This window comes from Suncus etruscus, chromosome 11 (genome assembly GCF_024139225.1).
Source record: "Suncus etruscus isolate mSunEtr1 chromosome 11, mSunEtr1.pri.cur, whole genome shotgun sequence".
In the NCBI taxonomy this organism is placed as follows: Eukaryota; Metazoa; Chordata; class Mammalia; order Eulipotyphla; family Soricidae; genus Suncus; species Suncus etruscus.
The window spans coordinates 2,333,650-2,357,427 of NC_064858.1; the positions used below are offsets into that span (position 1 = coordinate 2,333,650).

At 53.5% G+C, this 23,778-nt stretch overlaps 1 protein-coding gene across 2 annotated transcripts; it reads right to left on the bottom strand.

The window, feature by feature from the left end:
• Positions 1–1,426: 1,426 nt before the first annotated feature.
• Positions 1,427–23,778, bottom strand: ALDH1A3 (aldehyde dehydrogenase 1 family member A3). 2 transcript variants are annotated; one of them, XM_049782691.1, is made up of 13 exons: positions 23,680–23,778; positions 16,211–16,315; positions 15,648–15,788; positions 13,767–13,896; positions 11,850–11,911; positions 11,352–11,480; positions 11,028–11,141; positions 8,709–8,811; positions 6,094–6,278; positions 5,522–5,686; positions 4,728–4,885; positions 3,104–3,178; positions 1,427–1,514 (listed from the first exon to the last, which is right to left on the bottom strand). In XM_049782691.1, the coding sequence occupies exons 1-13, from the start codon at positions 23,776–23,778 to the stop codon at positions 1,442–1,444; spliced, it is 1,539 nt and encodes a 512-aa protein (XP_049638648.1). In that variant the 3' UTR covers positions 1,427–1,441. The 2 variants fall into 2 exon arrangements, with proteins under 2 accessions (XP_049638648.1, XP_049638650.1); XM_049782693.1 differs by lacking the exons at positions 11,352–11,480; positions 11,850–11,911; positions 13,767–13,896.

Below are 23,778 nucleotides of genomic sequence, written 5' to 3' on the forward strand. Positions count from 1 at the left end.
CCACACCCTGCTGCAGTCCAGGGACCTTTCAGTGCCAAGGAACAAACCTGAGCTTCCGGGGGCTGAATCGATAGCACATAACACAGCAGGGAGGACATTTGCTTTGCATGTGGCCAAACCTGGGTCCAGCATCTCATATGGTCCCCTGAGACTGCCAGGGGCGATTTCTGAGTGCATAGCCAGGAGTAACCCCTGAGCATCACCGGGCATGGCCCAAAAACCAAAAGAATAACAAAAACTAAATCCCCCCAAAACCTGAGCTTCCTGATGAACTTTTTGCTGTATTCTTATTTATGACAGTCTGGCCTATTTTAAAGCACTTTTAGGGAGGAGATCACATCCGGCAATGTTCAGGGTTTACTCCTGGCTCTGCACTCAGGAATTAATCCTACTGGGCTTGGGGGGGACCATATGGGGTGCCTGCAGTTGAAGCCAGATTGGCCCTGTGCCAGGCAAATGACCCAACCATTATACCTGGACTCTGGCCCCCTGTTTAAAAGCGCTTTCAATTTTCCCTTTAATAAGCAGCCCGCTTCCTTGTCGCATTCCAGCTGATTCATTGGTGTCAAACTTTGGCCTTTCCAAGGTCAGGCCCGTGCAGTGGGCCAGGCTGTCCCATGAATGGGTCTTACTAGCCTTCGGTGGAAAATCAAATTGGGGTGCAGGAGAAAGTGGGTGGTGGGCTAGCAAGAAGCTGAAAGTTTATGCTCGTCCAAAGGGGAGTTCAGTGGTCTTAGAGTCTGCATCTGGGTTCTGCAGGTTCAGAACCCCAGAACCAGCCCCCTCTGCTGCCTCGGAAAGTGTCTTGGTGGAGGGAGGAAGATGGGGGACAGAGGGTAGCTTTGCCCTAGATTGGGGATCCAACACCTTCCCCGGGTGACTCAGCAGTCTTGGCCCAAACTCCAAGGTCAGTTGTGCTTTTGAAGGTTCTTAGACCAAATCAAGGTTTCTGAAACTCCTATTCACCCGCAGCCCCCCGAAAGGGCTCTGTTCGCATTTCTTCCTGCAGTTTCAGTACTTTGAGGTGGGTCCTTGGAGGTGGGATTTCTTCTGCCCAGCAAGCCCAATTTCTCAGAACATTCCAGAACTTGCTGGGGCTTTTTCCTAAGTCGCCCTGGAGTCGGTGAGGGAGAGGAGACTGTGAAGTGGGTTTCTGGATATGGCGAATGGTGCTCATTGTCAGCAAAGCCCTGAGCTCCTGACAGTCCTGTTCAGAAATGGGGTGAGGCAGGTGGTAGGACGGGGTGCGAGTGTGACCAGGTCTGATGGGGGAGGCAGGAGCAACCCTGGCAGCTTCACCTCCAGCAGGGCCGCACTTTTATACACAAGTCATCGATCAGCAGAAACAATCCCTCTCCAGCTCCGTGTCAAGGCCCATGCATGTCCTGCACCCCTTCTGCTGACAATTCAGTGCTGGAGGCCGGAGGTCGGGGACCCCTAGTCAGGGGCTCTTGTCATCCAGTTTGATGGTGACGGTTTTCACCTCCGTGTATTCACTCAGAGCATATTCACCCCTGCGGTCACCAAAAGGACAGTTTAGGGGATGGACAATGATAGGACATTTCGGGGGTGGGGGAGGCGCTGGCTTTGCACGCAGCCGACCTGGGTTCAATCCCTGACAGCCCATAGGGTCCCCTGAGCATCGCCAGGGTGTAGCTCCCCCAAAATAAAGACAGTTTACTGGGCACCCAAGTCCTAGACAGACACATCCCTAGTCGTGATTAAATCTGAATATGGGCCAGAGAGATAGCACAGCGATAGGGCATTTGCCTTGCATGCTGCTGACCCAGGACAGAAATGGGTTCGATCCCCAGCATCTCATATGGTCCCCGAGCCTGCCAAGAGCGATTTCGGAGTGCAGAGCCAGGAATAACCCCTGAGTGCTGCCAGGGGTGGCCCCCAAACCAAAAATAAATAAAATTAATGAATTAATTAAAAAACTTCTTTTCTTAACTCTGAGTCATGATTAAATCTAAGTCACTATTAAGTCTAAATGGTGATTACTATATTTTTCGTACCATAAGACTCTCCACTCCCCACCTTCAAAGATGGGGGAAATGTCTGTGCGTCTTATGGACTGAAGCCATCTGGAACTGAAGCCTGAATGCAGGGAACTTTTTTATATTAACAAAAATGTATTTTAAAAAATGTACTTTTGGGCCCGGAGAGATAGCACAGCGGCATTTGCCGTGCAAGCAGCCGATCCAGGACCAAAAGGTGGTTGGTTCGAATCCGGGTGTCCCATATGGTCCCCCGTGCCTGCCAGGAGCTATTTCTGAGCAGACAGCCAGGAGTAACCCCTGAGCAATGCCGGGTGTGGCCCCAAAACCAAAAAATGTACTTTTATTTTCTTATGTAAAATTAAAAGGTTAAGTAAAGGTTAGGTAACCAGCTGTGGACCTGTATTGTAAATATACTTTGGCCTCGAAAGCTGGTTGTTCCCAGCTGCCACCTCCTGATGGCATCTTGCATTGCACCTTTTGTTTTAGATTTCTTTTCTCATTTTCCTCGTCTAAAAACTACGTGCCTCTTAGGTTCAGGTGTATCTTACAGGGCGAAAAATATGGTACGTGCAAGTCACAATTGGGTGTAAGTCGTGCTTAAGTTTCAGTCTGAGGCCAGGCACTCAGAACCAACTCAGGGAGAGGGAGAACTCTGCAGGCCAAGCCTCTGTGTGTGGCACCTTTGCCAACACTGGCATGGGTGAGGCAGAGAAAGCAGGGCCAGGCAGAGCTCAGAGGGTGGGACAGAGAGGCTGAAGCTTGCATCTGCCATGCTGGGCTCCAAACAGGGCTGGAGATCTGGGCTAGACTGCGGAGGGGGCCCTTCTTTCTGGCCAGGGCCGGGGTTGGTGGGACCCACTGTATGTCCTGAGTGGCCCCGCACACTTGTCCCCTTCCAACCCAGGCAGATGTCACAGAACCACTGAGTGTGGTCCCAGGTGATGGTGGCCAAGAAGAGTCCTGTGGCCCAGTTGTGAGTAAGATGAGAAGGTGAATGGAGGAAACTGGGGTAGGGGACGGGAATGGAGCGGAGAGGAGTCATGCCCAGGAACCAGGCTGTGTAAATCTGTGGCGGGTCCCAGTTCACCCCCAGAACTCACAGTTCTCTGCCATTTCCTGACATCTTGAAGCCACCAAAGGGAGCCTGTGCGTAGATGGTGTTGTAGCAGTTGATCCTGGGGAAAGAGGGGAAGTAGCAGTTACAGGCCCTGCAGGGTGGCTTCTGCCAAGTTTTGGTGGGATTTTATCTTTTTATTTTTATTTATTTTTATTTTGGGGCCACACCCAGCTGCATTCAGGGGTTCCTTCTGGCTCTGTGCTCAGAAATCACTTCTGGCAGGCTCGGGGGACCATATGGGATGCTGGGATCTGAACCCGGGTGCTTCTTGGGTTGGCTGCGAGCAGAACAAATGTCCTACTGCTGTGCTATCTCTCCTGCCCCTGGAATTTTATATTTTGGGGCTTTGGAGGTGCTCAGGGGGCCATGTGGCTGCAGGAGCTGAGCCCAGGACCCTCCCAAATCAGGTACTCCAGCCCTTTAAGGTATCTCGCCAATCCCTTTTGTTTGACATGTTAATAAGGAATGAGAGGGAATAGGTAGAAACAAGTGACAGCCATTGTTGTAAAGGTATTTTGGGGCTTTCACATGGTGCCCGGGTATCTAGGCATCCTGCCACAATTCCGGCCCATTGGGTCACCAGTCAGCACAGGAGCGGAGGATGCAGCGCCCTCCTTCTCCCCGCTCTTGATAAGCTGCAGGATCTTGTCAAACTGCTTTTGATCGATCTGCAAATTTATTTTTGGTTTGGGACCACACCCGGCACCACTCAAAGGGTTCTGCAGGGCTGGGGATCTCCACCACCACAGTCATGCTGGGGCCTCCAGAGCAAATCAGATGCTCAGGGGACCACGGGGTGCTGGAATAGACCCGGCTGGTGCCCGCCAAGACAGCTCTAACCTTTGTGCTCTGTCCTGGCCTGATAATAAAATTATTTTTAAGATATAAAATTAGGGGCTGGAACGATAGCACAGCAGTTGCCTTGCACACCGCTGACCTGGGAAGGACCTAGGTTTAATTCCCTGCATCTCATATGTCTTCCGAGCCTGCCAGGAGCTATTTCTGAGTGCAAAGCCAGGAGAAACCCCTGAGCACCTTTGGGTGTGGTAAAAAAAAAACAAACAAAAAACCACCAATAAGTTAATAAATAAGTAAATAAAATCAGGCTGGAGAAGCTGGAGTGATATCACAATAGGGAGGGTGTTTGCCATGCATGCAGCCAAGCCAGGTTTGATCCCCAGCATCCCATGGGGTCCCTCAAGCCTGCCAAAAGTAATTTCTGAGCACAGAGCCAGGAGAAACCTCTGAGCACTGCTGGATGTGGCTCCCAAATAAGCAAAATAAAATAAAATTCAAACTGAACTGCAAGGACCCGGAGTGATAGGACAAGTAGGGGGGGCATTGGCTTTGCACAAAGTCAACCCGGGTTCAATCCCTGGCAGCTCACAGGGCGCCCTGAGCACTGCCAGGAGTAATTTCTGAGCACACAGCCAGGAGTAACCCCTGAGCATCCTTGGGAGTGGCCAAAGGCCAAAACCCAAAACCTAACGAAAACCACCCAAATCCAAAAATTACCCAGCAACCATTTGGATGGCGCTTGTGGTGGAACTTGGGCTGTGGTGTGTCTGGAACCCCAAGGGCTGAGATTTGGGGCCACCGGCGCTCACCAGACAGTGCCCGAATCCAGTGCGGCAGCAAGCTTCAGTGCCTTGTCCAGGCTCCTGGTGAAGACGGCGGCCGTGAGTCCATACTCCAGGCTGTTGGCTCTTCGGATCACTTCCTCGAGGTCTTTGAACTTCATGATGGGTTGCACCGGCCCAAAGATCTACCAGAGACACGAAGGAGACCGTGAGAGGAGAGTTCCAGCCAGCTCAGGCACCTTGCGACAGGCAGCGCCACACAGAGCCCTGGATTATGGGACTGGAGGCAACTTCGGGCCATAGACCCAGGAGTAGATTTTTGGCAAAATTTCACAGGCCAACCCCAGCAGGCAGGAGGAGATAGAAAACAAAGTGTCTGGGTCAAAGAGATAGCATGGAGGTAGGGTGTTTGCCCTGCATGCAGAAGAACAGTGGTTTGAATCCCATATGGTTCCCCGAGCCTACCAGGAGCAATTTCTGAGCGTAGAGCCAGGAGTAATTCCTGAGCGCTGTCGGATGTGACCCAACCCCCCCCCCCAAAGAAAAAAAAAAAAAGAAAAGAAAATGAAGTGTCTTTCCCCCACCTCATCCTCAGGATGAAGGAGTGAAAATCAGATTCAGGATAAACCCTGGGGTTCTCTAGAAGCTGGGGGAGTGAATAAGGGTGTACATTACCCCAAATACCCAAAGGCATTTGGGAAAGCAAAGAAAACAAAAAGAAAAAGAAAAAGCATGAGAAAGCAAAACACTTCGCTTATCCAGAGAAAACTCCTACTTGAACTCCAAAGCCCTCCCCGGCCTGTCCCTGCGGCCCCTCAGACCTCCTCTTTGGCAATGCGCATGGAGTCGGTGACTTCGGAGAACACTGTGGGCTTGATGAAAAGGCCCCTGTCTTCGATGGCTGAGCCCCCACATTCCAGCTTCGCACCCTCCTTCCTCCCGCTCTCGATAAGCTGAAGGATCTTGTCAAACTGCTTTTGGTCGATCTGCAAAGCACCAAGTAGGAAGTCCAACTGCCTCCTTTGGGGCTCAGGGAGTCCCCACCGCCCAGTCTGGTCAAATGGGTTTGGAGGTAAATCTCTCTCAGAACTCCCCATCCGAGCTCTCCAGAGCAGAACGGAAATGAGTCTGGTCAGGGAAGACTCATTCCGTCCCCCCAGACACAGATTGAAAATTTGGGTTCAGGACAAGCCCAGCTGCTAGAGTGCAGAAAGTGGGATGAAGGAGAGAGAGAGGCACGGGGTGTCTCCTACTCCTGAATCAGTGAATTTGTGGGTGGAACAAAAGGCCTGGGAGATAGTGCAAAGGGCCTGGCAGTCCTTGAGGCCCTGGGCTTGATCCCTGGCACCTGCTTGTTCATTCTGAGCTCTTCGGTCTGCGACCATCAAGTTACCTGTGGCCCCTGTTCTGTCTTGGCGTCAAACGGGTCCCCAACGGGCCGTTTCTGGGCATACTCCACGCTGCGCCGGACAAACTCGGGGTACACCGGCTCCTCCACGAAGACACGGGAGGCAGCCGTGCAGCACTGGCCTTGGTTGAAGAACACTCCCTGGTGGGCGCACTGCACGGCCAGGTCCACTGTAGGGTGAAGGGTCAAGGGGGGATGTGCCTGTCAGCACAGGCCCAGCTCAGCCCAGCTGCCCACCCCCTCTGTGGGTGTGAAGTGCTCTCGGGACCACAGAACTGGGGGGTCAGGGGCTGGAGCGATGGCACAGCAGTAGGGCATTTGCCTTGCATGCGGCTAATCCAGTACTGACCTGGTTTGATTCCCAGCATCCCATATGGTTCCCCAAGCTTACCAGGAGTGATTTCTGAGCATAGAGCCAGGAGTAACCCCTGAGCACTGTAGGGTGTGGCCCAAAAACAAACAAAAGAACTGGGGGGTCAAATCGAACCAGGCTGTAGGACTTCCTGGTCCTCAGCTCTGCTAGTTACCCAGAGAATTGGGGTGCCCCCCACTCCATGGGCCCTGGCACTCGCATCTCCTTTGTTTCTGGGGGGCTTATTTGCCAGAGACGAGTTTTCAGCAAGTGCTGACAGAGAAAGGGTCTGAACTTTGTGCGGAGCAAAGGAGTCATCCCAGGAAGTACCGAGGGTTGGGGTGACCTTTAGGGCCAACTCAGCCAATTAGGCCAGAATGTCCAATCCAAACCCAGTCCCCTCTAAATCTCAAGTTTGGGGGGGGGGGCACCAGGACTCCTTGCGACAATGCTTAGGGTCCATGCAGTGCTGGGGGATCAAACTTGGGCCTGCATGAGATCTGTAAGATCTGCACCTTCTGGGTATTCAGAATTATTATTATTTTTTGGAGGCTACACCCACTCCTGGCAGGCTCGAGGAACCCTATGGAATGCTGGGGATAGAACCCAGGCCCATCCCAGGTTGACTGCATGCATGGTAAATGCCCTATTGCTGTGCTCTCTCTCTAGCCCATTACTTTTTCTTTTCTTTCAGAATTTAGGCCACACTCGGTGATGCTCAGGGATCACTCCTGGCTCAGGAATCATTCCTGGTGGTGCTTGGGGGACCCCAGAGGATGCCAGGAATCGAACCTGGCTCAGCTACTTGCAAGGCAAAGCCCTCCCCACTGTGCTATCGCTCCGACCTTCTTAGAACTCTTACAGGAAAGAGGGTGTCAGGTACCAGAGAGGACCACAGGCTTAAACAGGGTGTGCCTGGCTTCGGGACTTTCATGCTTGGGTTTGACCCTTCATTGCATATCTCTGTGCCCACAGTGCAGTGCTGGGTACTGTCCCCCACAACTCACACCAACCAAAGGCAGTGACTCAGCCTCATGGGACCAGTGACACCCCCAGTGAGGGGGACTCTGCTGGCGGATGAAAAGATTTTGGGGTTCACTATGTGTGGAAGGACAAAAGGGCTGGAAGATATAGAGTTTTGGGGTTCACTCTGGGGAAGGACAGACTACTCTTTGTTTCTGGGGTTCTCTGTTTTTAAAGGGTGGGCAGAGCCAGTGGTATACATGAAGGCTACTCCTCCTCCTGACATAGTGCTCTGGGGTTACTCCCAACAATATTGGGGTGGTTGCAGGCAATAGGGATCCAGACTGGGATTATTCACGAAGGCACGTACTCCAGCCTCAAGTGGGGTTTGGTCTCTTTCAGCTCCACCGCTAGTCTCCTGCCACATCTCAACACATCAACGTGACCCAGGAACAAAATTTTCTTCAGCAGGAGCAGACTTATTCAGTTTTGGGACCACGTATATCCAGCAGACCAAGGAGGTCTCGCCATAGCTCTTGCCTCTCCCTGTGCCCCTTTCTGTGTGCCAACTAAAAACCATGTTAACCTGAATTAATAGACTTCTTCCTATACACCTAGGGGCACACAGAGGTGGTGGAAAAGCGGCACTTTAAAACCACGCCTTGGGGTGTGCTGAAGGCACAGATCTGACTGTGCAGAGAAAAATCATGAGGTGGCCAGGAAAGGACACTGCAGTGAGAATCCTGAGATGAAGAGAGAGTTCAGAGACAAGGAAAGAGAAAAGAGAGAGAGAGAGAAAAAGAGAAAGAGAAAGAGAGAGAGAGAGAGAGAGACAGAGACAGAGACAGAGAGAGACAGAGACAGAGAGACAGAGCTCAGAGAGGCAGGTAGAGGCCACAGAGGCAGAAAAATCCAGAGATAGGGAGAGGCCAGAGACAGGAAGATACCAAGACACAGAGAATTATGTGCTTTTGCCTATCTAAAAGCTAACCTCTAACTCTAACCCTCAACCTCACCCTAACCCTAACCCTAAACCCTAAAAAGTAACCAAACCCTAACCCTAAGTGATAACCCCTAACCCCTAATCTTTAATCCTATCCATAATCCTAACCGTAAATGCTAACTCCTAACTATAAACACTAAACCCTAACCCCTAAGCCCTATCCTAACCTAACCCTAACCAAAAGCACTAACACCTAACCCCTAACCCTAAGCACAACCCCTTACCGAAGCCTAACTCCGACCCAAGCCCTACCCCGTGACACGCAGGGTCTGGGGGACTCACAGTCAGCATCGGCACACACGATACAGGGGTTCTTGCCGCCCAGCTCCAGGGTCACCCTCTTCAGGTTGCTGCGGGAGGCGGCTTCCTTCACCAGTTTCCCAACCTCAGGAGCAAACGGAGCAGATGAGATGGCGGCGTGACCCAGACACGCTAGCTGAGCCCCAGAGGCAGCCAACTGGGGAATGTGCCCAGGCCCCAACCCCTGTCTCTCCATCCTGCTCCGCCAGAAGATGGAGCTCACCGAAATGTGAGTGCAAGTTGTCTCACTGGGGGTGTGGGGATTGGAAGCTTTCCTAGACATGGCTAACCAGGGGATCAGCCTCCCAGGGGCCCCGGGCCAGCAGGGGGTCGGATAATGGAGAGACATTCAGAAGAGTGGGGACACAGGAGAAGTAACAGGGCTCAGTTTGGACAGGACCTGCGACTGGGCTTGTGCTGTGGCTGGGTGAAAGATTAGGACGGCTGGAGAGAGACCCAACAATTCCCAAGGCCTAATAGGGACACCAAAAGATTAACCCCAACCCAAACACTAGCCCTAACCCTAACTTAACCCAATGCAAGACTTTCTAAGGCCTAACAGGGACACCAAAACTTAACCCCATGACTAACCCCAATCCTCTAACCCGAAAAACTCAACCCGGACCCTAACCAACACTTTCCAAGGCCTAATGGGATTGTAAAATATAATCTACCCCAAACCCTGACTTAACTTCAACTCAAGCCCTAACATTGATCATAATCATCTTAATTCTAACCCCAACCCTAACACAACAATTCCCAAGACCTAATAGGGACACCAAAACATAACTAGTTTTAAACTTTATTGATTGATTGAATGATTGATTGATTTTTGGGCCACACCCAGTGGCACACAGGGATTACTCCTGGCTCTACACTCAGAAATCACCCCTGGCAGGCTGGGGTACTATATGGGATGCCAGGAATCAAACTGGTTTCTTCCCGAGTTGGCTGCATGCAAGGCAAGTGACCTACTGGTGAGCCATCTCTCCAGACACACTAAAACATAACTTAACCCCATCACTAACCCTAATGCTCTAAACTGAAACAACTCAACGCTAACCCTAATCCAATCCACCCTTTCCAAGGCCTAATAAGAACCCTAAAATATAACCGACACCAAACCCTAACCTTAACTCAAACCCAAACCCTACACCTCTAACCCTAAACAACTCAAACCCTAACTCTAACCCTAGCTCCAAACCAAACCTTAACATTAAGCCTAATCAACCCTAACCCTCACCCTGACCCTGACCCTAACCCTAACTTACCCTACCTCTACTACCCCTTTCCCAGATGGTAGCATTGCCCAGGTAACACTGACTGAGCCCCTGCCCCAAAGTAAGCATTTCCAGCTTGAAAAACTTAGTATCTCAAGATCTGGAGGTGGGAAGGACGGGGTTGGGGACACCCAGATTCTGAGTCGAACCCCAGTGCTCTGGAGATGCCTTTCTTTTCCAGCCACAAAATAGACCAAAAAGAAATGGACTCCTTTGGGGGTAGTGGGTAAAGAGGGTGGGAGGGGACCAAGGATGGGCACAGCAAGTGGCATGATCAGCGGTCTTCGAATGTTCTGTGTGGGCAGTTGAGCCAGCCCAGCAGGGGCTGGGTGCAGCATCCCATAATGAAGGCGCCTGAACACAGATGTCGTCTCTACCTGCTGGCCCCAGGTCCAAGATCGGGGCCTCTGAAACCTTTCTCCCTGAGGTATGCCCCATAATTGGTGATGTCTCAAGGGGGTGGGGTGGTTGCCCCTCGCTGAAGCACCCAGGAACTGGGAGGAGCCTGGGGAGAGTGGGCAGGTGCAGGCTTCCCCATCTGTTCTCCCACAGTAGCTGTCATAGCCATGGGCTGCATTTGGGTTCTTTGATGTGTAAGTTTCAGGGGACATTTCTGGAGGTGCTCAGGAGATAGGGATGTCCCATCCACATGTCTCAGGCCACCCCAGAAGCACTCAAGGACCCCCACGGTTGTGCCCATCATGCTCTGGACCCTGTGGGCTGGAACTCAACCCAACCCAACCCAGGGCATTCTGGCATGCTGAGTTGGCCTTCGAGAGTCAGAGGCCACTCCTGGGTCTGGCTCAAGGACCCTGTGGTGACTACATAGAGACGAGACCCCCTTCCATGCAGAACTGAGACCCCTTCGAGGCAGAGCCTGCACCTCCCGTCTCACTGCCAGCTCCTGCCTCAAAACCTGCAGAAACAGACAACAAGGCCATGCTCCAAGGGAAGGAAACAGGCCGGTCCCGTCGCCACAGCAGCTGCTGGTGGTCTGGGTTGAGGCTGTGAGGTTGCTCACCTCTGTGGAACCTGTGAAGGCGATCTTGGTGATCTGCGGGTGTGAAGAGATCGCGGCTCCCACCGTGGGCCCAAAGCCAGGAACGATGTTCACCACGCCCGGTGGGAACCCAACCTGGAAAAGGAGATGGTGCCGGGCAGAGACAGGTGAAGGGAGGAATGGGGTTAGGGTCCACCCAGCTGTCAATGCTCAGGGTTTACTCCTGGCTCTGTGCTCAGACATCACTCCTGGTGAGCTTGTGGGAACCTACGTGGTGCCAGGGCTGGAACCCGAACGGCATCGTGCAAGGCCGGTGCCCTCCCTGCAGGGCTCTCGCTGTCTTACCTCCTTGATCAGGGAGCCCAGGTGCAGCGCGGTGAGGGGCGTCTGTTCTGCTGGCTTCACCACCACGGTGTTTCCACAGCACAACGCCGGTGCCAGTTTCCACACCAGCATCAGCAGCGGGAAGTTCCACTGCAAAGGGTCAGAGGTTATGGGGGGATCTGCCCTACATTATGGACCCTCCCCTCGCACAGGATGCTCCTCGAGGTTTGGGGTTTAACGGGTAGCCTAGGAGAGCACTGTCACAGGTCGCATAGAAGTGCAATCCTGTCTGAGCTGGCTGCAAAGTGGATCCAGCGATCAGGGCTGCATCCTCCTCTCCCAAGGTCTTGGAGACCCTTGGCCTCAAGTTCTGGGGCTTGAGGCACTTCCAGTGATTGGTTTGAGCACGTCATGGGATGACCTGTCTCAGAAGACTCTGACAGGAATCCTTCCTGGTTCTTTCTCTCTGCCCCCAGGGACCCCAGAACCCCGGGAGTGGCCGGGTGGGTTAGGACTTACAGGTGTGATGGCGCCGCAAACCCCGATGGGTTCGTGCCTGGTGAAACACACCACATTGTCGTCTGCAAGAGAGGTGAGAGGGGCCGGCTGACAAGAGGAACTGGAGTGATAGCAGAGCAGGGCGGGCGTTTGCCTTTCCTTCCTTCCTTCCTTCCTTCCTTCCTTCCTTCCTTCCTTCCTTCCTTCCTTCCTTCCTTCCTTCCTTCCTTCCTTCCTTCCTTCCTTCCTTCCTTCCTTCCTTCCTTCCTTCCTTCCTCCCTCCCTCCCTTCTTCCTTCTCCTTCCTTTTCCTTCCCCTCCCTCCCTTCCTTCCTTCTTCCTTTTCCTTCCCCTCCCTCCTTCCCTCCCACCTTCCCTCCCACCTTCCCTCCCTCCCTCCCTCCCTCCCTCCCTCCCTTCCTTCCTTCCTTCCTTCCTTCCTTCCTTCCTTCCTTCCTTCCTCCCTCCCTTCTTCCTTCTCCTTCCTTTTCCTTCCCCTCCCTCCCTTCCTTCCTTCTCCTTCCTTTTCCTTCCCCTCCCTCCCTCCTTTCCTCCCTCCCTCCCTCCCTCCCTTCCTTCCTTCCTTCCTTCCTTCCTTCCTTCCTTCCTTCCTTCCTTCCTTCCTTCCTTCCTTCCTTCCTTCCTCCCTTCCTCCCTTCTTCCTTCCTTTTCCTTCCTTCCTCCCTCCCTTCTTCCTTCTCCTTCCTTTTCCTTCCCCTCCCTCCCTTCCTTCTCCTTCCTTTTCCTTCCCCTCCCTCCCTCCTTCCCTCCCTCCTTCCCTCCCACCTTCCCTCCCACCTTCCCTCCCTCCCTTCCTTCCTTCTCCTTCCTTTTCCTTCCCCTCCCTCCCTCCTTTCCTCCCTCCCTCCCTCCCTCCCTCCCTCCCTTCCTCCCTTCCTTCCTTCCTTCCTTCCTTCCTTCCTTCCTTCCTTCCTTCCTTCCTTCCCTCTCTCCCTCCCTCCCTCCCTTCCTTCCTTCCTTCCTTCCTTCCTTCCTTCCTTCCTTCCTTCCTTCCTTCCTTCCTTCCTTCCTCCTTCCTTCCTTCCTTCCTTCCTTCCTTCCTTCCTTCCTTCCTCCTTCCTTCCTTCCTTCCTTCCTCCTTCCTTCCTTCCTTCCTCCTTCCTTCCTTCCTTCCTCCTTCCTTCCTTCCTTCCTTCCTTCCTTCCTTCCTTCCTTCCTCCTTCCTTCCTTCCTTCCTCCTTCCTTCCTTCCTTCCTTCCTTCCTTCCTTCCTTCCTTCCTTCCTTCCTTCCTTCCTTCCTTCCTCCCTCCCTCCCTCCCCCCCCCTCCCTCCCTCCCTCCCTCCCTCCCTCCCTCCCTCCCTCCCTCCCTCCCTTCCTTCCTTCCTTCCTTCCTTCCTTCCTTCCTTCCTTCCTTCCTTCCTCCCTCCCTCCCTCCCCCCCCCTCCCTCCCTCCCTCCCTCCCTCCCTCCCTCCCTCCCTTCCTTCCTTCCTTCCTTCCTTCCTTCCTTCCTTCCTTCCTTCCTTCCTTCCTTCCTTCCTTCCTTCCTTCCTTCCCTCTCTCCCTCCCTCCCTCCCTCCCTCCTTCCTTCCTTCCTTCCTTCCTTCCTTCCTTCCTTCCTTCCTTCCTTCCTTCCTTCCTTCCTTCCTTCCTTCCTTCCTTCCTTCCTTCCTTCCGTTATTTTGCTGTATCTGGTGATGCTCAGGGGTTAATCCTGGCTCTGCACTCAGAAATTGCTCCTGGCAGGCTCAGAGGATCTTATGGGATACCTAGAATCAAACCTGGGTCCATCCCAGGTGGGCCCCATGCAAGGCAATTGCCTTACTGCTGTACTATCACTCCGGCCCCCTATTAAACCAATTTCTAAAGCAAGTGTCTTTAGAAGAAGGATCCTCCTGCGGAGTATCTTTCTGGGGGCTGGATGGGTGTGTGAGGAGGGGGTGTGAGGGGAAGCCAAGCCCCCTTGGAGGGTCACTCACCAGTGGGGATGGTCTTTCCCTGGATCTTGTCCGCCCAGCCCGCGAAGTACCGCAGCGTCCGGATGCAGCCCTCCAGGTCTACGAAGTATGCATGAAGGAAGGGCTTCCCGGTGTCCAGGGTCTCCAGCGTCTGGGGAGGGGTGGGGTCAGCGTCACTGCCCACTGCCCTGCCCTGCCCTCTTTACTGCTCACAACATTCTTTCCCCTGGGCCAAACTCAGTGATGCTCAGTGGTTACTCCTGGCTCTGCGCTTGAGAATCATTCCTGGCAAGCTTGGGGACCCTAGGGGTGACGGGGATTGGACGGGGCTGGCTGCGTGCAAGGCAAGCGCCCTCCCTGCTGTGCTAGCATTCCAGGTCCTCTTGTCACTATGGCTCTGGCCATCTAGGGTGTTTTCCTATCACGCGTATCTGCGAAAGGGAGATTCTGCTCTGATGATTTGGGGGTTCTAAGGTGGGCTTGTAGCACACATGTAAGTACCACCCCACATTGCTCAGGGTGCCCCCCAAGACTGCTCTTATGGGACTGTGCTGGCCAGTCAGTGGTCAGTGCAGGCCCTGAGGATATGCTCGCTTCAGATCCCCAACAAGCAGCAATGCTTAGGGTTATGGGGAGCCAGTGGTCAATCTGGGCTTGGGAGCCCACAGGGTGTACCCTAACCTCATACTACTGTATGACCCCTGTGCTTCTATTTTCTTGGGGAAAAAAACTCCCTGTCATTTCTTCTTGTTTGGGAGTCACTCCTAGAGGTGCAGGAAACCCTGAGATGCCAGGGATTGAACCCAGGGTGCCCAGCCCCACCGCTCCAAGACATTGCAAAAAAATCTGGAGCTGAAGAAATGCCTCAGAGGGCCGGGCACAGGCTTCATATACTCAAGGCTTCTGGTTTGACCCTCAGTCCTGTGTGGTTCCCTGGGCACTGTCAGATGCTCTTCCTGAGCACAGAACCTGGAGTAGCCCCTGAGCAACACCAAGTGGGTGCCCTAAATAAAAAGGAATGAAGGGAGAAGAAAAGGAAAGGGAAGGGGAGAGGAGGGGCCAGAAAGCTCAGAGTCAAAGGACTGTTTTAACTTCCAAGCTCCTCTGGTCTGGTAGTGGCTCTGAGAATGGTCTGCGCTGGGTGCAAGATGGATGGGGGAAGTCTCATGAGAGACTATGTACCATTATCCCGTGGCCTTTCCCCTTTTCCCCCACCCCACTGGGCTGTGTGCATGCCCAGAAAACTCTGGAAGGTTCTGGCTTCTTCCTGAAGAAGCAGGTCTGCAGGCTGCACAAAGGCGTGATGGTCCCCAGACAGCTGTTGGTGGGTGTTCCGGCCCCGCCGAGGGCAGAGTGGAGCCCACAATGGCCGGATTCTTGTCTCTTTCCAGGGGGCTCAGAGATCCCTTTGTCCCCAGACCCTGAGGCCCCCATGAGATTGTGCTGAACCCGCCCAGGAAGTGCCCTTCCCCTGCCCCCCAGAACCCAGCCCTGCTGGATGTGGCTGTCACAGGGCACAAGGACTGAGTGGCCCGTCATCCCCTTGGGCTGACCCTCCACATCTGCTTCTGTCTGGAAGTGCCAGCGTGAGGCCACAGAGCTCAAGGTCAGGGGCATAGATGGAGTCCCACGTGCTCCCAGCACCATCCCTGCAGCCTCTGAGCAGACAGGAAAGTAGGGGACAGTGTTCAGGGCTTTTCCCTCCGCCCTTCGTCCAGGATAAACCAAACCTAGAAGTAAGAGTCAACCCATTTCTAGGGCACAAAAGCCCCCCAGTTCCCCATTTGTGGTCCCAACCATTGGGATCCCAGAGGGCAGCAGAGAGTCCTCTGGGACCCCCAGGACAGATTGTGCTGCCAAGAAGGTGATGGTTGTCCCCGGGCACACTAGCACGGTACTCACTGCCAGCAGGGCGCGGTCCCTCTCTACCAGGTCGGCCAGCTGGTGCAGCAGGTAGCCTCGACTCAGGGCGTCCAGCCTGCGCCAGGGGGAGCCCCGCTGGAAGGCCTCGTGGGCCGCTGCCACCGCCTTGTCCACGTCAGCCTGCATGGCCAAGAACGACAGAGCAGAGTCACCTGGGGGCATCTGCTGTGGTGACCAGATGCGGGAAGGAAGGCAGAGTCTGGGGGCATTGTGCCGGGCGGGGGAGAGCAGGGCTGGACTTGGGCAGTGTTGGGGGACAGGAATGGAACCTGAGCAGCTCAGAACTGTTCTCCCACTCTCTCTCTCTCCTCTTCACTGACTCATCTTTTCGCCCTCCCAGCCTGAGTCTGGACCCTCAGAAGATGCACATCTTTCTATAATTTTTTGTTTGGTTTTTGGGACACACCCAGCAGTGCTCAGAGGTTATTCCTGGCTCTGCATTCAGAAATCGCTTCTGGCAGGCTGGGGATACTATATGGGAACCGCTGCCTAATCTGCTGCTCCCTGTAACTGAGCCCCTCTGAGGGGGTCAGCAAACCCACCTTATCTCCTTCCTCTACTTCACATATCTTCTCGAGTGTGGTCGGGTTGTATGTGGCGAACTTCTTCCCGCTCTCGGATTTGTGCCATTCGTTGTTGATGAAGATCTGAGCAGGGCGGGAAATAGGTGACATAGAAACTGTCATTCCTGGGCCTGGAGAGATAGCACAGCGGCGTTTGCCTTGCAAGCCGCCGATCCAGGACCAAAGGTGGTTGGTTCGAATCCCGGTGTCCCATATGGTCCCCCGTGCCTGCCAGGAGCTATTTCTGAGCAGACAGCCAGGAGTAACCCCTGAGCAACACCGGGTGTGGCCCAAAAACCAAAAAAAAAAAAAAAACAAAACAAAACAAAACAAAAAAAACCCCAAAAAACAAAAAAAAACCTGTCATTCCCTCAGGCCAAGAAGACTTAAGTGACATCTGTGTCCCCTATCCCTGAACCCTGCTCTCCTATAAGTCCTTAGAGCCTCACTGTACAGAGATGACCTGGGAGAAGGGGCTACTACATATCTAAGGGGGACCTGCTCAGAAACGAAGTCTTTTGTTTTGGGGCCACACCTGGTGGTGCTCAGGGATGACTCCTGGCTCTGCACTCAGAAATTGCTCCTGGCAGGCTCGGGGAACCATATGAAATGCCAGGGATCGAACCCAGGTGTGTCTGGGTCGGCAGCATGCAAGGCAAACGCCCTATCACTGTGCTAGCACTCCAGCCCTAGAAATGAAGTCTTATCTCTTCACTTGGGCTGGAGTGCTAGAACACGGGAAAGGGCATTTGCCTTGCACATGACAGACCCAGGTTTGGTCACTGATATCCCACAGTGTCCCCTGAGCCTGCCAGAAGTGACGATCCCTAAACACAGAGCCAGGAGTGACCCCTCTGTGCCTCTGGGTGTGACCCCAAAACGAAACAAAAACCAAAGCCAAGTTTCTTCATTTCACCCATTTGCAAGGAATTTCTCTTTTCTCCTAACAGAATGGCAGTTGTTTGAACTTTTTCTGAAGCTTTTTCTTTTTTGGGGGGTGGTGTGGGGGTCCACACCAGCAGTGCTCAGGGGTTACTTCTGGCTTTGAGATCAGAAAGTACTCCTGGTGGGCTCAGAAGACCCTAGGCGATCGAGCCCAGGTTGACTGTATGCAACCCTTTCTGTGATGCTATGGCCCCAGCTTTGAAGCATTTTTGTTTGATTGATTGTTTTTGTCACACCTAGCAATGCTCAGGGGCCACTCCTGGCACTATGCTCAGAAATCGCTCCTGGCAGGGCCTGGGGACTGTATGAGGTTTCCAGGATTCAAACCACCATCCTTCTGCATGCAAGGCAAACACCTTACCTCCATGCTACCTCTCCAGCCCCTAAAGCATTGTTTTTTATTTCATTTTTTTTTAAAGTAACGGCATGGGTTAGCAGAGGCTCAGCTGAGCTCAAGAGCTAATAGCAAGTTATGGAGTAAAATGCTTAGATTTGGGGGAAGATGAATAGTAAAGTGCCCACTTTTCTTCCAACCTCCAGCTGCCCTATGGATCATCAGGAAACCAGCCTCATCGACCCATCAGAATTTACACTCTTTAAAATGGCAATTTTCAAAACAAATGGCAATTTTCCTGTGGAGTGTAATAAAAAAAAGTGTTGGAATACGAAGATCAATACCAGGAAGAGGGAATGTTCTGATGATATCAACAGAAACAGCAGAACCCAAGAACTGACATTTCTGCGTCAGAGCCCCTCCACCCCTCATGTCTAGAACACATTGAAAAAAGGAATCAAGAATAAGACATCAGGGGCCAGGCAGATAGCATGGAGGTAGGCATTTGCCTCGCATGCAGAAGGACGGTGGTTCGAATGCCATAGTGTATTTATAGGGTCCCCTCTTGAGCCTACCAGCAGCGATTTCTGAGCATAGAGCCAGGAGTGACCCCTGAGCACTGCTGGGTGTGACTCAAAACAAAACAAAACAAAAAGAATAACGCATCATGTGCTGGACGGTGAGTGAAGAGGTCAGGGCAGTTACTGAGCTTGGGCTGACCCAGGTTCGATCCCTGGCACCCCATAGGATCCCCTAGGTTCCACTAGGAGTGATCGCTGAGTGCAGAGCTAGTAGTGTTCCTGATCACATATAGGTGTAGCCCAAACTCCCCCAACTAAAATTTTTTTGAAAAAATAAAACAATATGGGCCCGGAGAGATAGCACAGCGGCGTTTGCCTTGCAAGCAGCCGACCCAGGACCAAAGGTGGTTGGTTCGAATCCCGGTGTCCCATAGGAGTTATTTCTGAGCAGACAGCCAGGAGTAACCCCTGAGCACCACTGGGTGTGGCCCAAAAAACAAAAAAAAAAAAAAAAAAAAAAAAAAAGAAAAAGAAAAAAAAGAAAAAAGAAAACAATAAAGCAAAGTAAAAAGAAGCCGTTATTTATCCAGTGGCCCATTAACTCTATTCCCTTTGTTTCTTCGACATTGAATTGCCTGAAAAGTGAGACTTTCTTTAAAAAGATGGCTTTGGGGAATAAAGTAGGGACAGATAAAGCAAAATTAATTTACTAGAGGGAGGTGTCCCTCAAAAGTGCTCAAGGGCAAGCCCAAGCCACGACTGGCATCACTCGGTGCCAGGGCTGGATCAGTGAATTCTGAGCTGCAAGATTATGACGGTTTGGACATTGAGGCACGGGGATCATGAGCCACCCCTGAGGTGCTTGGAGCTCTAGGCAACATGGAGAAATGGAGATGGGGGGGATGGAGATGCGGGATAGAAAGGGGGACAGAGGGGGCCGGAGAGATAGCATGGAGGCAAGGCGTTTGCCTTTCATGCAGAAGGACAGAGGTTCAAATCCCGGCGTCCCATGTGGTCCCCCATGCCTGCCAGTTGCGATTTCTGAGCGTGGAACCAGGAGTGACCCCTGAGCACTGCCGGGTGTGACCCAAAAACCAAAAAAAAAAAAAAAAAAAAAGAGAGAGAGAGAGAGAGAGAAAAGAAAAGGGAAAATGGGGCCCACTATGGGCTCATGTTCCTGACAGCTGCATTTTCTCCCCAGACCCATAAACTCCACACCCGCTGCCAGAGCAGAGGACACCGTGTCCCAACCTTGCATGGTGGCCTCGAAGGGCTGGACGGAGCCCATAAGAGAACCTTCACCACAGGCCCAGAGGAAGCTCAGCCACCCCCACCTGCCTCCGGCTGCTGCTTCTAGATCTCTCCGTGCCCTGCCAGGGTTCACTCCCATGTCCCCCAGTGGGCCAGTGTGCAGGAGGCTTCCTGCCCAGCCTTCTCCCCTCACTTTTCCTGCAAAGCCCCCCAGAGACCCTGCAGCCGCTGTTGGCCGTAACCACTTCCACGACTCTTCCTGGACAGAGGGGACGGACTCCCACGCGGGATACAGTGGGGGGGGGCTTCTAGGGGAAGTGGGGGACAGTCGGCTCAGAAGCTGCATTTCTGGAAGCTCTGAGTGAGCCTCGGGCAGGAGGGGCCCGGGGAAGGGAGCAGTGAGTTGGGCTCAATTACAGGTAATTCTTCTGCTGAAACCAAACCCAAGGGCACCCTTTTACCAGGCAGCAAGTCTACTGGGGGAAGCGGCAGAAACGGTGGCGGCGAGAAGTTAGGTGAGCTGCCTGGGATGAAATTTCGTGGCTCAGATAATAGACTGGCAGGGAAAACTGCTGACTGGGTCCATCTCGGGGGCAGGGAAGATGAGAAGGTGGGGGAGACAAGAGAAACCAGGCTAGGAGGCCAGACTGAACCTCCCAGAGCTGTTTGCAGATGGCCCCCTCCCTGCAGGCCTCTCCAGGAAAAGAAGCCCATCAGGGCCCACAAAACCATGAAGCGGGAACCCAGGTAGCTGTGCCCCCTTTTCTTCAAGCTCACTGTGTCCCCACTGAGACCCAAGTTAAGGAATCATGCCTGCCAAGGGATGCAGAGCCCCAAATGGGGTCTCAGGCTCAAAACATGTGTTCTGCCAGCCTCGGGGATCGGGGGGCCTCTTAGAAAGAGAGAGAAAAATCACTTTTGCCAAATTAGGAGGGGCAGAGGGGATTGTGCAGGCCCAGCAACCCGCTCAGGGTGACCAGAAAAGTTTTGAGGAAATGGTGGGAGGAAAGTTGGAGGGCGCACGAGTGAGTTACTTCTCCCCTGACTGTGTGCTGAGCTCGTTTGCTTTTAAGGAAATTCGGAGGGGGAAATAGGGTTTTTATGGGTTGGGAAATATTCCGGGAGAATCTCTGCTGGAGACAGGAATTCGGTAAGGAGAGGAAGGGAGGTTCCCTAAAGCGAAGTTTGAGGGCAGAGCCTCTGAGATGGGGGTCCTGCATGTGAGAACAAAGCAAAACTGGGATGGAGCAAGAGCACAGCGTGGAGGGCATTTGCCGACCTGGGTTTGATCCCCAGCATCTCATAGGGTCCCCTGAGCTTGCCAAGAGTAATCTGAGCTCAGAGCCAGGAGTAACCCCTGAGCACTGTCAAGTGTGACCCAAACACCAAATAAAATAAAAATAAAAAGGAAATAATTAAAAACAACAACAACAACAACAACAGGGGCCGGAGAGATAGCATGAAGGTAAGGCATTTGCTTTAGATGCAGAAGGACGGTGGTTTGAATCCCGGCATCCCATATGGTCCCCCGAGCCTGCCAGGAGAGACTCTGAGCGTAGAGTCAGGAGTAACCTCTAAGCGATGCCGGGTATGACTCCCCCCAAACAACAACAACAACAACAACAATGATTTCCCATAAAATGAACCTTCAAAAGAGGAGTCAGCCTTGGAGACATTGGAGTGACCTGGGAAGCGGCAGCCCCCACTCCCTTTGAGATGCCCCAACACCACCGTCTTATTTTTTTAACAGAAAGACCATATTGACTCAGGATTTTGCTGTATGCTTTGGGGGTCCAGCTAGCAGCCACAGGGATTCCAAATTGTGGGGGTTCCATACACAAAGTGGCTGCTCTTGGCATCTTTCCGGCCCCAGGAGTCAAGTTTGTAGAAGGACAAACATTATCTTCCCACACACACACTGGCCCACCTGACACTCTGCCCTGCCCAGGGTCCCCCTTCCTCCCACTCCTTCCTCTGCCCTTCCATGAAGGGGCTCTCTAAGCACCCTGTCCCAAAGATTTTCTTTTCTTTTTTTGGTTTTTGGGTCACACTCAGTGGACCTCAGGAGTCACTCCTGGTTCTGGGCTCAGAAATCTCTCCTGGCAGGCTCGAGGGACTATATGAAATATCAGGGATCAAACCAGGGTCTGTCCTGTGTTGGCTACGTGCTAGGCAAATGCCTTATCTCTGTGCTCTCTCTCCGGCGCCTCTAGAAATTTTCTGACCTATACTGGTCAGGGCTGACTCAAGGCTCTGTGCTCAGAGATCACTCATAACTATACTTGAGGGACCCTGTGGGATGCCGGGGCTGGAACCCGGGTAAGCTGCATGGAAGACAAATGCCCTTCCTGCTGTACTCCGGCTGCTTGCTCCAGAGCTTGAAGGGTCCCACCCCCTTCCCAGAACCTCTTAGAGTGAGGGCTCAGAATCCTGGAAGGGGGTGCAGAGGGACCCTGGCTTTGCAGGTTTATGGCTTTGTCTGCACCTCCTTGCCAAATCCATTCCCTGTCCTGGGACACGGAAGGAAGCAACTTTGACAGGTCAGCAGGGAGCTTCTCTGGCAGTCCAAGCACACACGAACTTGCTTGGGAAAAGCCGTGAGGGCTGGATGGAACCTCGAGGGCTGGATGGAACCATTGGCAGGAGGCAGACCTAGGTTCCGCCCAGACCTCAGGTCACTCTGAGCTTGCCAGCAGTAAGACCTGGAACACTAAGCAGACATAAGCTCTGGAGCACTGTCAGGTCAGTGCTCACCTACAATGGGGTTTTAGTTTGGTGCCACACCTGGGTCTACTCAGGAGTGACTCCTGGCTCTGATCTCAGAGCTGGCCGGGAGACATGGCGATCCAACCTGGGTTGGCCGCTTGCAAGGCCAAGACAGCCCTCCTTGCCCCATGATCCTATCACTCTGGCCCCCCACATTTTGATTTTTTAGTGTAGAAGACTAACTTCCCACTGAGGGACTCAAAAACAGACAGGAAATGCTATCTATATCTATATTAAATGCTATATTTAATATCTGTCAAAAAGAAATGAAGGGGGGCCAGAGCAATAGCACAGCGATAGGGCTGTTGCCTTGCAAACTGAACTAGGTTGGATCCCAGGCATACTATATGGTCCCCAAGCCTGCCAAGAGATATTTCTGAGCACAGCCAGGAGTGACCCCTGAGAGCTGCCGGGTGTGACCCCCAAACATAAACAAATAATAAATGTAAAAAAAAAAAGAATTAAAGGCCTGAGAGACAGTAAGAGAGACGGAGGCACTAACTAGCCTTGCATGCAGCCTGCCAGTCTTCACACTGGCATCCCAGGGTCCCCCCCTGATCACTTCCAGGTTATCCCAGGCACCCTCAGGCCCTGGTCTGGAACAACCAAGACTCACCACAGACCACTCGACCCTGCCTCAGAACAATCAGGGGCAGCTTATGAACCCCAGAACTCAAATGGAGCCTCAAACACCAGTGGTAAAAGTCTTAAAAAAAAACAAAACTACCCAACTTTTGTAGGCGCCGCTCACACACTTCCCACAATTGGCGCTGGAATTTCTCTGGGAGGCTGATGGGGACCGAGGAAACAGTCTTTTTAAACGCCCTGAGCGCTGATTACAGAGACTGAGAACAGTTAATTTGCGAGTCCTGTGATCAGAGCTCCCGGGGCCGCCAGCAAGTGCCAAGAACCCCCCGAAATCTGAAGGCCACACAGAGTGGCCCGCCACTTTCTCCGTCTGATTAAAACGATTTGAGAGACGTAATTGCTACTTTTGAAAGTAAAATTGATGGGGGGGGGGTGAGGGCAGGGAATTTTCTAAGCCAGTGGCAGTCAGCTGGAATGGAGGGGAAGAGGGAGAAGAAAAAGGGAAAGCGAGAAGGGCATGGAGAGCCAAAGGCCCTGGACTGCTCGGCCTGCACCTCAAGTCCCCCCCTGCAGCCCCAAGAGCGGTGCCGCTCTGCCCTTGGGCGCAAAGACCATCCATCTCCAGGGGGTTGTGCCAGGGTGCAGAGGGACGCGCAAGGGAGCCCTGGCCCGGTCCAGGGAGGCTCCCCAGGTCTGAGCCTGTCGTGGGGGGCCGGAGGCAGCTTCTTGGTGGGGTGGCACCAGGCTGTACCAACACTGCGGGGTTGGCCAGGGCGCGGGCGACTTTTACGCATCAAGGTGCACCCAGGTTAGAAGCGCTCGAGCACCCCGTCTTTGCGGGCACCTTGGCACCGCGCTCCTGGCAGTGTCCCCCCGAAACCTGAGTCAGACCCAGGGGTGCAGGGAGGCTCCGGCGTGCGCCCCCGGTCTCCCGGGCTCAGCCACCTCCTTCCCCGCGCCCCGGGGACCTGGGGACCTCTGGGGCTGCGCGGGCCTCGGGGTCCCCAGCTCCGGGAATCGCGGGGCTCCTGCGCTGCGCTCACCTGCGTGAACTTGACCTCCAGGCTGCGGAGCGGGCGCGGCAGGGCGGGCGCCTTCCCCGCGGGCTGCCCCGGGTCCCGCGCGCCGTTCGGGGTGGCCAT